Source organism: Hyperolius riggenbachi, chromosome 12, assembly GCF_040937935.1.
Source record: "Hyperolius riggenbachi isolate aHypRig1 chromosome 12, aHypRig1.pri, whole genome shotgun sequence".
NCBI lineage: Eukaryota > Metazoa > Chordata > Amphibia > Anura > Hyperoliidae > Hyperolius > Hyperolius riggenbachi.
This window is the reverse complement of record NC_090657.1, coordinates 41,031,215-41,043,937: the sequence shown is the minus strand read 5'-3', so window position 1 is coordinate 41,043,937 and position 12,723 is coordinate 41,031,215. Positions and strand designations below refer to the sequence as shown.

The 12,723-nt window shown below is 45.5% G+C and overlaps 1 protein-coding gene across 2 annotated transcripts in view; it reads left to right on the top strand.

The window, feature by feature from the left end:
- The window catches only part of GOSR2 (golgi SNAP receptor complex member 2), a 41,421-nt gene that overhangs the window by 14,556 nt on the left and 14,142 nt on the right, over positions 1-12,723 (top strand). For both annotated transcript variants that reach the window (XM_068263236.1, XM_068263235.1), the window contains exons 2-3: positions 7,513-7,577; positions 8,125-8,233. In XM_068263236.1, the coding sequence (XP_068119337.1) occupies positions 7,513-7,577; positions 8,125-8,233 (174 nt within the window). The remainder of the gene's footprint in view (positions 1-7,512; positions 7,578-8,124; positions 8,234-12,723) is intronic.

Below are 12,723 nucleotides of genomic sequence, written 5' to 3'. Positions count from 1 at the left end.
TCTGCTGCTGCTTGGGAGGTCTGTCCCATTCAGTTACATGGTGTCACGATTGTGGAACTTTCCCCGTGATCAGCGCACAACGCGTGCGCTGACACGGCGGAGATCCTCCACAAGCGTATAATTTGCAGGAACCCAGCAAAAGGTGCTACGCACCTGTAGAGGGAAATTCCTGTCGGCAGATGGCGCTGGGGAGTGCAGAGGAACCAATCCTCTGTACCTCCACAAGTGCCAGACAGGAATTGTACGAAGCGCAGAACGCAATCGCAAGAGAGGCGATTGCGAATGAGAGAGCAAAAGGGATAGGTTGTATGTGTGTGCGCCAATCCAGTCGCCACTCCGCGACCGCGCACACACAACAGCAGATACAAAATAGGAACGCGATCGCGAGAGGTGCGATCGCGAGACGTGACACAAGGCAGAACAGAATAGAATACGAGGGTAGCAAAGGCACAGCAAATACAATAAGGAGATATGGAAAATAACAACGCTAGCTAACCGCGAACACCGCACTCATTCGCAACAGTGCACGCGGTTATGCGCGATCTCCACGTGATAAGCACAATAGAGACAAGCACGCCTAACTAACCATAAACAGACAAACATGAAACAGGGGACGCGAGCGCTTGCTTAACGGTTACCTCACCGAGCCTGTAGCAAGCGCAGCGGACAAGACAGACACACGAAAAACAAGAACTAGGCAGGAAGGATCCACCGCTCTTCCGCGAGAGCAAGTGTGATCCAAGCAGGAACACAGATCAGAAAGATCCACAGCCGCTAACGCTAGCGGCTAGTGCGATCTCAGCAAGACAGAACGATTCGCTATCAACCGCCGTTGGTGACAGCGCAATCGCGACCGACAAGACAGAACAGAAGGATCCCCAGCGCTCGCACAAAGTAGCTAGCGCGATCCCAGGAAACAGAACAGAAGGATCCCCAGCGCTAGCACAAAGTAGCTAGCGCGATCCCAGGAAACAGAACAGAAGAGATAGCTGGCAGCAACCGCTGCACCAGCTATACTCCAAGAACATAGATCAGAACCATTTCCTGTCAACCACCATAGGGACAGGACAATGGCAAACAGGCATGACAAGACAGAACAGGCAATACAGATAATACAACCTGACTGGGCTAGAAGGGGAGCCTAAAGCAACCCCCAGGAATTAACTATACTAGATAGCAATGGCTGACACTCCAGCAGTGTCCATCAGGAACTGAGCATGGAAGGGAAATGACCAGCAAAGCATTCTGGGAAACATAAAGCTCTTATAGTGCCAGTCATCAAAGAAGGCAGGTAGGGGATTTGCATAACGAATGTATGCAAATTCCCCAGCAAGAGAACAGAACAGAAACTTGCAATGAAAAGACAGGTCTCTGTTCCAGAGACCTGCAGCCCACAGACTAGAGGAATGGACAAACAGCTGTCTGCCTGTGCAGCCAGCTGAGCGGATCATCACAGTACCCCCCCTTCTAGGGATGGATTCCAGACATCCCTCAAGACTGGTAACATCACAAAACTCTAACTGAAGACTCATGAAGGTCAGGACAGCCCGACAAGGCCCAATTCCAGAGTCAGTCCATCCGAAACCGACCTCATCAGAAGCAGAAGCCACCGAAACATGCCCATCAGCACTGCAAGTCTCAGCGTAACACCCATCAGGACTGTGGACACCAGAGAAGAAGCCATTGACACCCTCCAGACAATACCCACCACCTTCCAAGGAGCGTCCAAGAATACCAAACCTGCCGCAATACCTGTTCGAAGTGTCCCTTACAACACCAAAGCCATTGCTGATCGTATTCAGGGCACCAAGCAAAACCTTTCCCGGAATCTCCCAGAACGCCTTGAAGCTCCGCAGAGATCCCAAGAAGCCAGAACGCTCACCAGGCTCACATGGAGAACCACCAAGAACCCCTATGGAACCTATGATCATTCCAGACTCAAAATTAGCAGGACACCCATCAAGATCAGGACTTTCAGGGACCACTTCTGGGCATGCAAGCAGGCAGGCTATATCAGAACATGTCTCCACTGAGGAAGCATCTGAGTACGCTGGTAACCGAGGCACACTTGGGCTTTCTGGGTCACAGAGCACATCGGGGTACACTAGTACAGGAGAAACCTCAGGACATGTCGGGGAACTGCCAACCTCAGAGTCCGACACGACAAGACCAAAACCAGTACCGGGCAGAAAATCATCACGAGTAAAGATCACAGGTACTGGTCTTTCAAAAGAAGACTCGGACTCAAATTCAGAATTTTCTGTAACTGTAACATCATCATTGACTACACATGAATGAAGCTCCACAAGAGCTGCAAAAGTAGTCAGCAAGGCAGCAATGCCTACTGAAGTGGGCAACACCTCAGAAGGACCTGGGGGGCAGGAGACATCTCCTACAAGTTCTGCACCCTTTGGGAGGAACTCGGAGACCTTTAGATCATCAAACAAGACCTCAGGAACATCATTTTTCAAGTTGTCTAAGAAGGATTCTGTACTATCCATGTTACAGGGCAAAACTGGAACTTTATTTTGAGAACAGGGCAGATGTCCCAGGGAAGGTTCCACCATAAACTGAGACGGAATTTCATCATCATGAGTGGAACGTACAGGAATATTCACTGGACCACACACTGACTCCCTAACTTTAATCTCGCTGCACCCAGAACTCTGCGTAGTAGTCAAACTAGCTTGCAATTCCAAAACTGCAGAAAGACAGGTAAAAATAGCAGCAATACCTAGACGAGCCTCTAGGGGCAGGGCAGGAGATATTGTACAAGGCAATGTTGACTCATCCAGAGTACAGGGTGGAGAGTCAAAACTTCCCTCAGAGCAAGAAAGGGACTCACAAATGTCAGTGTGATTGGACATCATATTGTTATTCATGGTACAGGGCAGGTTCAGAGAAAGCGTCTCTGAATAAGGCAAAGAGGGTTCAGCATCAGATTCGCAAAACCGAAGCGATGTCTCACTCTTAGATTCGGCTAACAATGTCGAATCCGAGGAATCAGAACGCAAAACCTGCGAATCAAAATTCACTTTAGGTTGTGAAACTGACGCTTCTATAGCGCAAACCTCCGCGATCTGCGGAGCAGACTGTAAGGCATCTAGGACCGAAACGCTGGAGCAACTGTCCCCAGGCAACGGGCCCTTACAGGTGTGAACAGGGTGAGACAGAGACTCATCTGCAGAAGAAATAGTGACATCAACAGGACAAGCTTTATTAGGCATATTAATTTTACTTTTGACGCTGCACAGTCGAGAAACTTTCCCCATAGCAGGGTCACAGACGGAAGATCTCAAAGATCTGTTTCTAAATGACAAAGGATCCCACACATCCTTGAGGAAACCGGCAGACTCATGCCGATCACAATCTGCAGGAACATCCGAGAAACAGGCATCAGATCGCACAGATTCAAACTGCACACTGTCAGGAGCGAATCCTTCAGGATTCGCACAGGAATCAACCACAGCGGCACACTCATTCATTTCAGATTGCACAAAGTCAAGACTCACATGCTTTACCCCAGAAAGGCAGGAACAATCATCCGACAACGATGTCTCTTTATTGGAATCAATTGGTTGGTGTGTGTGCAACTCATCCAAAATCGTTTGCCATACATAGATCACCAGATCCACATCATCCTTGTCACATTCATCGGAATCAATCAGAAGGTACATAGAGTCAAGACAAGCATTCAAGACATCTTCGCTTTTTGCGATGTAAAAATCGCAAAAGGCTTTCCAATCAAAATCGAATTCCTCCAGCAAGGCCCCAACATCCCAGGAAGCAAATGGGGGTTCAAACAGGCCAGTATCCAAATAATCTCCATAGGGGTGGAGTTCAGGAACAAGAACAGATTTTTTAACTGCTTTAATGTAGTGTGCGATCCTACCTATAGCAGGATCCACATAAGCTTTGGATTGGGGCAAAAAACCTGGAAACTGATCAGCAGATGCATTATAAACATCATTATCATACTGCATGGTTTTGCCCATTTTAGACTTGACAGAAATAACCTCTCTATCTGTGGTTGCCATGGGCAACGGATCTTTCCGCTGGGAAGCCTTCCTAGATCTTTTACGTTTAGACTTAGAGGCTTTGGATGGCTGCTTTATGGATGAAAGAGTAGATGGAACAGCTGATTGAGCTGCTGACAACAACTCATTAAGGGGGTATGGTAATTGAGGTAATCTCAGCCAATTGTGAATTAAAAAGGCCAAGAATTCCAGGGGTCTTTGACTCAGGGTGGTATGATCTAACACATCATAACCCCACATTGACATTTCGCCCCCCAACAGAATGTAGACCATTTGGGGGGCCCAGGTAGACACTGGGGTGCATTGGAATTCAGGGTTCGCTAACAGTTTCGTACACTCAGACAAAAATTCGTCTGCTGATTCAGGTTCAAGTTTTTTAAATCTCTTAAAGGTACAAGAGCCATATTCGACAAAATCGTACAAATTGGAAATTCCGTCTACACTGGGGTTTTGGGTTGGGCTGGTCATTCTGTCACGATTGTGGAACTTTCCCCGTGATCAGCGCACAACGCGTGCGCTGACACGGCGGAGATCCTCCACAAGCGTATAATTTGCAGGAACCCAGCAAAAGGTGCTACGCACCTGTAGAGGGAAATTCCTGTCGGCAGATGGCGCTGGGGAGTGCAGAGGAACCAATCCTCTGTACCTCCACAAGTGCCAGACAGGAATTGTACGAAGCGCAGAACGCAATCGCAAGAGAGGCGATTGCGAATGAGAGAGCAAAAGGGATAGGTTGTATGTGTGTGCGCCAATCCAGTCGCCACTCCGCGACCGCGCACACACAACAGCAGATACAAAATAGGAACGCGATCGCGAGAGGTGCGATCGCGAGACGTGACACAAGGCAGAACAGAATAGAATACGAGGGTAGCAAAGGCACAGCAAATACAATAAGGAGATATGGAAAATAACAACGCTAGCTAACCGCGAACACCGCACTCATTCGCAACAGTGCACGCGGTTATGCGCGATCTCCACGTGATAAGCACAATAGAGACAAGCACGCCTAACTAACCATAAACAGACAAACATGAAACAGGGGACGCGAGCGCTTGCTTAACGGTTACCTCACCGAGCCTGTAGCAAGCGCAGCGGACAAGACAGACACACGAAAAACAAGAACTAGGCAGGAAGGATCCACCGCTCTTCCGCGAGAGCAAGTGTGATCCAAGCAGGAACACAGATCAGAAAGATCCACAGCCGCTAACGCTAGCGGCTAGTGCGATCTCAGCAAGACAGAACGATTCGCTATCAACCGCCGTTGGTGACAGCGCAATCGCGACCGACAAGACAGAACAGAAGGATCCCCAGCGCTCGCACAAAGTAGCTAGCGCGATCCCAGGAAACAGAACAGAAGGATCCCCAGCGCTAGCACAAAGTAGCTAGCGCGATCCCAGGAAACAGAACAGAAGAGATAGCTGGCAGCAACCGCTGCACCAGCTATACTCCAAGAACATAGATCAGAACCATTTCCTGTCAACCACCATAGGGACAGGACAATGGCAAACAGGCAAGACAAGACAGAACAGGCAATACAGATAATACAACCTGACTGGGCTAGAAGGGGAGCCTAAAGCAACCCCCAGGAATTAACTATACTAGATAGCAATGGCTGACACTCCAGCAGTGTCCATCAGGAACTGAGCATGGAAGGGAAATGACCAGCAAAGCATTCTGGGAAACATAAAGCTCTTATAGTGCCAGTCATCAAAGAAGGCAGGTAGGGGATTTGCATAACGAATGTATGCAAATTCCCCAGCAAGAGAACAGAACAGAAACTTGCAATGAAAAGACAGGTCTCTGTTCCAGAGACCTGCAGCCCACAGACTAGAGGAATGGACAAACAGCTGTCTGCCTGTGCAGCCAGCTGAGCGGATCATCACACATGGTCTCCGCACGCTTATCGCTACATCCGAGCAAGCGGTATTTCCCATCCGCATACCGTTTCCTCTAATCTTTATGAATTGACATTTTGTTACTTTTTCTAGATAAATCTAGAAAACCACCACACAAGGCGGAAATGTATTGCTCTGCTGGGGAATTGTAGCTTTTAAAGCAGAAACAGCTTTTATGAATTGAGACTTTGCTAAATGGTTGGGAAAAGTCAGCTTTTTTGAGCATTACCGCGTGCGGGAATGCTTTATGAATAGAGGCCAATGTGGGAGCTTTAATGGTATTTTATTGGTAAGGTCTGAAAATATCTCCTTGGAGAAAAGTTAATAGGATATGGGCCTTTGGAGTTGGATCACAAAATCGCATTAATACCGCCATGCATAGACCATGCACGGCAGTATTACCTTTATTTTATGGTCACAAGTACTGTGAGTTGGCTATTAGCGTGACCTGCGGTACTCGAGTATCATGACTAGGGCTGCACGGTTTTTCGGTTTAAAACCGAAACCGCGGTTCGTGGCAAGACGATCTGCTGATCGTCAGTACCTTCGGTTTTTCTGTCCTCTGTCTGTAATACTTTGCTTCTGGCCCCGCTGTGCACGGATTGGCCAGAAGCAGTGAATATGTATGAGTGTTAATGAGCGGGGAGCGGATCCACTCGAGCAAGCGGCCGGGCACATACAGCATTACCAATCACTGGCTAGCGATGGAATGACGGCAGCGGTAGGCGGAGCTGTATGCTCTGTACAGCTCCGCCTACCACTGCCGTCATTCCATCGCTAGCCAGTGATTGGTAATGCTGTATGTGCCCGGCCGCTCGCTCGAGTGGATCCGCTCCCCCCCCGCTCATTAACACTCATACATATTCACTGCTTCTGGCCAATCCGCGCACAGCGGGGCCAGATGCAAAGCATTACAGTCAGCGGACCGGGCAGTGCGCCCCCCCAGCATTTGAAAAAAAATCGGGGAAAAATCGAAATTGCAATTTCTGAGAGAAAAATCGCAATTACGATTTTTCCCTAAATTAGTGCAGTCCTAATCATGACCGTTGCTAAGGTAATGCACGTTACTAATGGTACATTATGTTATGTACATTACCGTAGCAACTTCACTAGTGGATGGAAATAAGGGTAGTACTGCCATGCGCCATTTGTGCACAGCAGTGTTTCCGCGATTTTGTGAATCGACCCTTTTGTATGTAGGTTTTGTGCAGTAGTCCTGTATAGGGGTGAACAAGCACAGTTTTGTGAGAAGCTGAGCTGTGCCCGCTTGTGTTCAAGATGTGGGCCGCAGAGAGGGTTACCTGTATGACTCCGCTCCTCACTGCCCTCCACCCCCGTCACTTCCTGCTTCACCGCCGGATCTTACAATGTTGAGGAGGAGGGATCACGAGGATGGAGCGGGACCTTGGCAGGACTGGACTGGACCATTTCAATCTGCATACATTTGCATACAAAAGATTCTTCATACTGTATCAATAAGAAATTATTTGCATCTCTTTGACTTTGAATTATTTTATTTCTGCCATGTTTCACCATTGTATAACTCATTTTAACACATTTTTTCCCTCTTTTTCTCCCAGACATGTACACGAAGTCCAATCCCACATGGGACGCCTGGAGACATGTGACAAACAGTCTGTACATCGTAAGTGTAATAACGACCCCCAAATCATGCCATCAGCTATGTAAACAAGGCCACAGACTATGCAGCAACAAGGGTCAAATGTTTGTTTCAGTGTCATTTTTTTAAAGACCAAAAACACGAAATAATATTTTATTTGGACAGACTGGGGAAGAGTTAGAACCTCTGCCAGGTTGTTGCTGCTGTTTGTGTCCGTTTTCAGGAATTCCACTCCCTTCCTGTATAGGTGACACCTATGACTGAGATGCGAGTCTTGGGCCTCACTGGAACAGGAAGTGAGTGGAATGGCAGCTTCCTGGAGGGCACAAAAACAGCAGTAGTTATTTGTCAGAGGTTTTAGCTTTGCATCTTCCCATCTACAAATAGTTTTCCTTGTTATCTGTGCCTGAAATTGGCCTTAAATGAAAATGACCACTTAATTTTCCTTAATACTAAATCCGTAAAGCACTATGAACTCAGCATTAGAAGATAAGGTCATGCACTGAACTCATTATCGAGCTGGTTCTTCTAGTCATGTGATTTCCTTACCCATTTTTTTTTTTCTTTCCAGTCGTAGAGAATGAAATACAAGCAAGAATAGACCAGATCTTTAGTAATTTAGAACGTCTGGAGATCTTGTGTAGCAAAGAACCTCCCAGCAAGAGGCAGAATGCCAAACTGTGAGTAGACCATGGTAACTTCCCGCTCACACCTCTGATTTCAAGCATGATATCAAATCACACAATTCCTAGAACATAACATAGTGAGGTCATTTAAAGGGATCCCGTCATGTCACAAAATGTGACTTAAAGCAAACCTAAAGTAATATGGATGCTGCCATATTAGTCTGTTTATCATTAACTAGTAAAATATGAAAGCCTCTTTTCTACAGGCAGTGAAATGCCTCTCAACCTCTCACAAGTGCTAGCTGTTGCCTGGTAACTGCTCACTGCTGCTTGGTAACTGCTTGCTGAGCACACAGTTCAACCACCCATGGAAAAGAGGCCTTAGGGCCCTTTTCCACGGGCAGTTGATGGGCAGTGATAAGACTTTTGAACTCTTACAACCAGGGCCGTGGAGTCGGAGTTGGGGCAATTTTGACCACCTGGGGTCGGAGTTGTGGTTTCGTAAACTGAGGAGTCGGATGATTTTTGTACAAAATCCACAGCCCTGTTAAGTATTAGACTAAGGAGTCGAGGAGTTGGAGCCATTTTGGGTACCTGGAGTCGGAGTCGTGATTTCATAAACCGAGGAGTTGGAGTCGGAAGATATTTGTACTGACTCCACAGCCCTGCTTGCAACTGCCCGCTGCTTCCTGGCAACTGCTTGCTGCTGTTTGGTAACTGCTCACTGAGTGTGCTGTTCAGCCGCCTGTGGAAAAGGGCCCTAAAGGAGAACCGTAATGACTTCAACCATATCTGACTAACTTCAGGTGTTCATTAAAGCAGACCTATACTAAAAGGAGCACTATTGCAAAACTTGGTAAAATATAAAATGCATACATACAAGATGTACATTTGTCTTGACTTAAAATGCTCCATAAATGATTTTTTCATATGTTGCTTTCACTTAACCAGTTCGCATTCAGTCGTTTTTCACTTTATGCATCTGAGCCATGTTCACCTCCCATTTATTAGCCTATAACTTTATTACTACTTATCACAATGAACTGATCTATATCTTATTTTTTCCGCCAACAATTAGGCTTTCTTTGGGGGTACATTTTACTAAGAGCCACTTTACTGTAAATGCATTTTAAAAGGAAGAATAAGAAAAAAAAGGCAAAAAATCATTATTTCTCACTTTTCGGCAATTATAGTTTTAAAATAAAACATGCCTCAATAATTAAAACTCACGTATTGTATATGCCCATTTGTCCCGGTTATTACACCATTTAAATTATGTCCCTATCATAATGTATGGGCATGGCGACAATATTTTATTTGGAAATAAAAGTGCATTTTTTCCGTTTTGCATTCATCACTATTTACAAGCTTATAATAAAAAAAAAAAATTGAAATATTTCATCTTTACATAGATATTTAAAAAGTTTAGACCCTTAGGTAAATATTTGTTTTTTTTTTTTTTAATTGTAATGTTTTTTTGTTTTTGTTTTTTCAATTAAACATTTTATGTGGGTATTTTTGGGAGGGTGGGATTTAAATTGTATTTTTTTTTTTTTTAGTAAATATGTGTATTTTTATTTTTCTTTAACATTTAGCTGTAGTTTACTTTTTGGCCACAAGATGGCAGCCATGAGTTTGTTTGCAGTGACGTCACTCTAAGCGTAACACGTACGCTTAGAGCGACGTAAGGGAAATAAAAAGCAGAAAAAGCTAGGCTTCCGAGAGAAGCTGTCGCTTTTTCTGCGGGGGAGAGGAATCAGTGATCGGGCACCGTTGCCCGATTCACTGATTCGCTGGCTAACAAACCGCGGGCCGGGAGCGCGCGTGCACGCGCAGGAGCGCACATGGCTTCCTGGACGTGAGTTTCACGTCCAGGAATGTCAAATAGTTAAAGAAGGTAACAAAAATCTGACAGGTTGTACACTAATCCATCTTCTCATGTGGGAATCTCAGTATCTTTATTCTTTAATAAAGCACTCTGGAAAGAATCTTCAGTAGGATGCTGGACAGCCTTCGTACTCACTTGCACACTGTTATGGGAGTTGGACTTAGCAACTGATGTTCAGTACATGGTTTTTAAAAAGAAAGAAAACCCAGAGGATCTACACAAGGAGATGGACTAATCTAAAATCTGTCCGATTTATACTACCTTTGAGAAGTTATCTGCAGCCTAGCTTGCTTTGCTCTCTGACACTTCCTGCTTCTGTTCACAAACAACTATTGTGCACCCCAAAGTCCTGCACACACACTCAATGTATGATGCTGAAACAATTGTGTTTCTTTCTGAAGTGTGTATGCAACAGCCCACTGAGGTGATTAGTTATCACGTATGCTGGAAAAACATGTTCACTTATTATGTTCAGCCACAGGTCTGGCAGCTCTCTCTCTCTCTCTCTCTCTCTCTCTCTCTCTCTCTCTCTCTCTCTCTCTCTCTCTCTCTCTCTCTCTCTCTCTCTCCCTCTCTCCCCTCCCTCCCCTCTACATGAGAGACTCAAACAGCATGTTCTTACAGGGAAAGGCTGGCTGAAATGACCATTCTTGTAAGCATGTGAAGGCCTTCAGTTGCTGTGCTTAATCCCAGGGATGGGCTTCTGAGTAGCTAAGAGTTTGTAGCTAGTCGGATAAAAATGTTAAGGATTGCAGGTTTGACCGTGGGAGACAGGGGTGTTAACTTACCCAGAAGTCCGTGGGATCCTATGAGTATAATTCCCCTCACGCAACATATGTGATGCTTTCCACGATTCAATACATCACTTCCCCCTTCCGAATTGAAGGAGGAAGTGTGTTAGTGAGTTGTGGAACTTCTGGGTAAATTAGCCCCTCGTCTCCTGCGGTCACACCTGCATTAAAGTGAACCTCCAGACTAAAAATCTACTCGGCAGCACTGAAAAAGCTTGGTTTCTGTTTCACAGCATCAGAACTTTGTTTTTCTTACCAAAGCCTAATTTTTATCTGCTTACAAGCTAAGCTCCGCCCCATCAAAGAAAACAGCCAGAGCATTTTTCCCCTGATGCTGTGCAAAGCATGATGGGATTTCTGATGTTGTTGTTTTCATTGCCTAGCAACTGAGAGGGGTGATCAGGATACAAGACAGTTGGAATTGTGTCTCATGCGCCCTGTCACCTCCTTTCAACCAAAAAGATGGCTTCCCCACATGAAATCACAAACCTTTGCCTGTTCTTTTAAAACAGGGTGGGTAAGAGATTCAATTACCTATCTATTTTAATTAACATATCTAATGCAACTTAATGATAGTATGTTTGTTTAGGCTGAAGTTTCTCTTTAACATGTAGAATCCGAGTAGCTACAAAATCCTAGCTACCCAGAAGCCAATCTCTGCTCAGTCCCTTTCTACCTGTTTGCATTGTACTGTGATAAGGTCAAGGCAACTTAAATTGCGCTTTTCTCTTGGCGGACTCAAAGCGCCAGACCACCGCTCAGTAGGCGGTAGCAGTGTTAGGGTGTCTTGCACTGTGGGATATACAGCCAGCTTTAGCAGCCCCCAGTACTCACAAAGACAAGGGGCTTGATTTACAAAGCGGTGCTAACTGTTAGCACGCTTGTGAAAGCCCTCTATTACGCCTAAAGTCAGTTAGGTCGTGATAAGCAGCGCTCGCGCGCAAAGTCCCGCGTCGCATCGCGGTGCGACAAACTGTGCACCCAATGTGCCTATAAGGTCGACCTTACAAGTGCATAGGGTGCGCCGTTTTCGCCGCACCGTGATGCAACTTTGCGCGTGAGCTGATTTTCAAAACGATGCTAACCTAGTTAGCACCCTACTTAACATGCCCAAAGTCTTTAGGCGTGCTAACGAGGTTAGCACCGCTTTGTGAATCAAGCCCAAAGTGACCATCAACAGGAATAAAAGCAATGAGCATGCTCCACAAACCTTTATTATTACACAAATAAAACTAGAAACAATCGCTCACATCGTGGGTCCGGCACAACAGAGACCTGTTCAATTAATAAAAGACTTGAAATGCTGAGTGCTAATTATACAAATGCCCACTCAGTTCCAACCGAAATGACTTTAGAGTGGGCATCTCAAGGTTTTTACCATTTGTATGATTAGCACTTAATGTTTTTATTCATTGAATGGGTCCATGTTGTGCAGGACCCACAATGTAAATGACTGTTTCTACATTTGTGTTTAAAAAAAGTTTGTGGAGTACTTAACTGCATACTCATCAGTGTTTTTATCCCTGGTGATGGTCACCTTGTCTCTGAGCACTGGGGGCTGCAGGATCCTGCTTACTAAAGCTAGTTGTACATCCCACAGTGAAGTTTGTTTGCTACCCTACTTACGTGAGTTTTTAGGTTATACTTACCAGCATGGGTTAAAAAATAAACTCAACAAGTATGAAACGGAAGCAAAAACAATTCCTTTACCATTCACTGCGTCCATACTGGTAATTATTTTTATGGTTTGAAACATGTCTCAGATCCTATCTGCTGTTATAGCCCGGACTTCAAAAAGGTACAAAATGGACCCGAATAATAATTTACTAAAGAGCAGGGGAGGTAAGGAGTGAGAAGTGGAATAC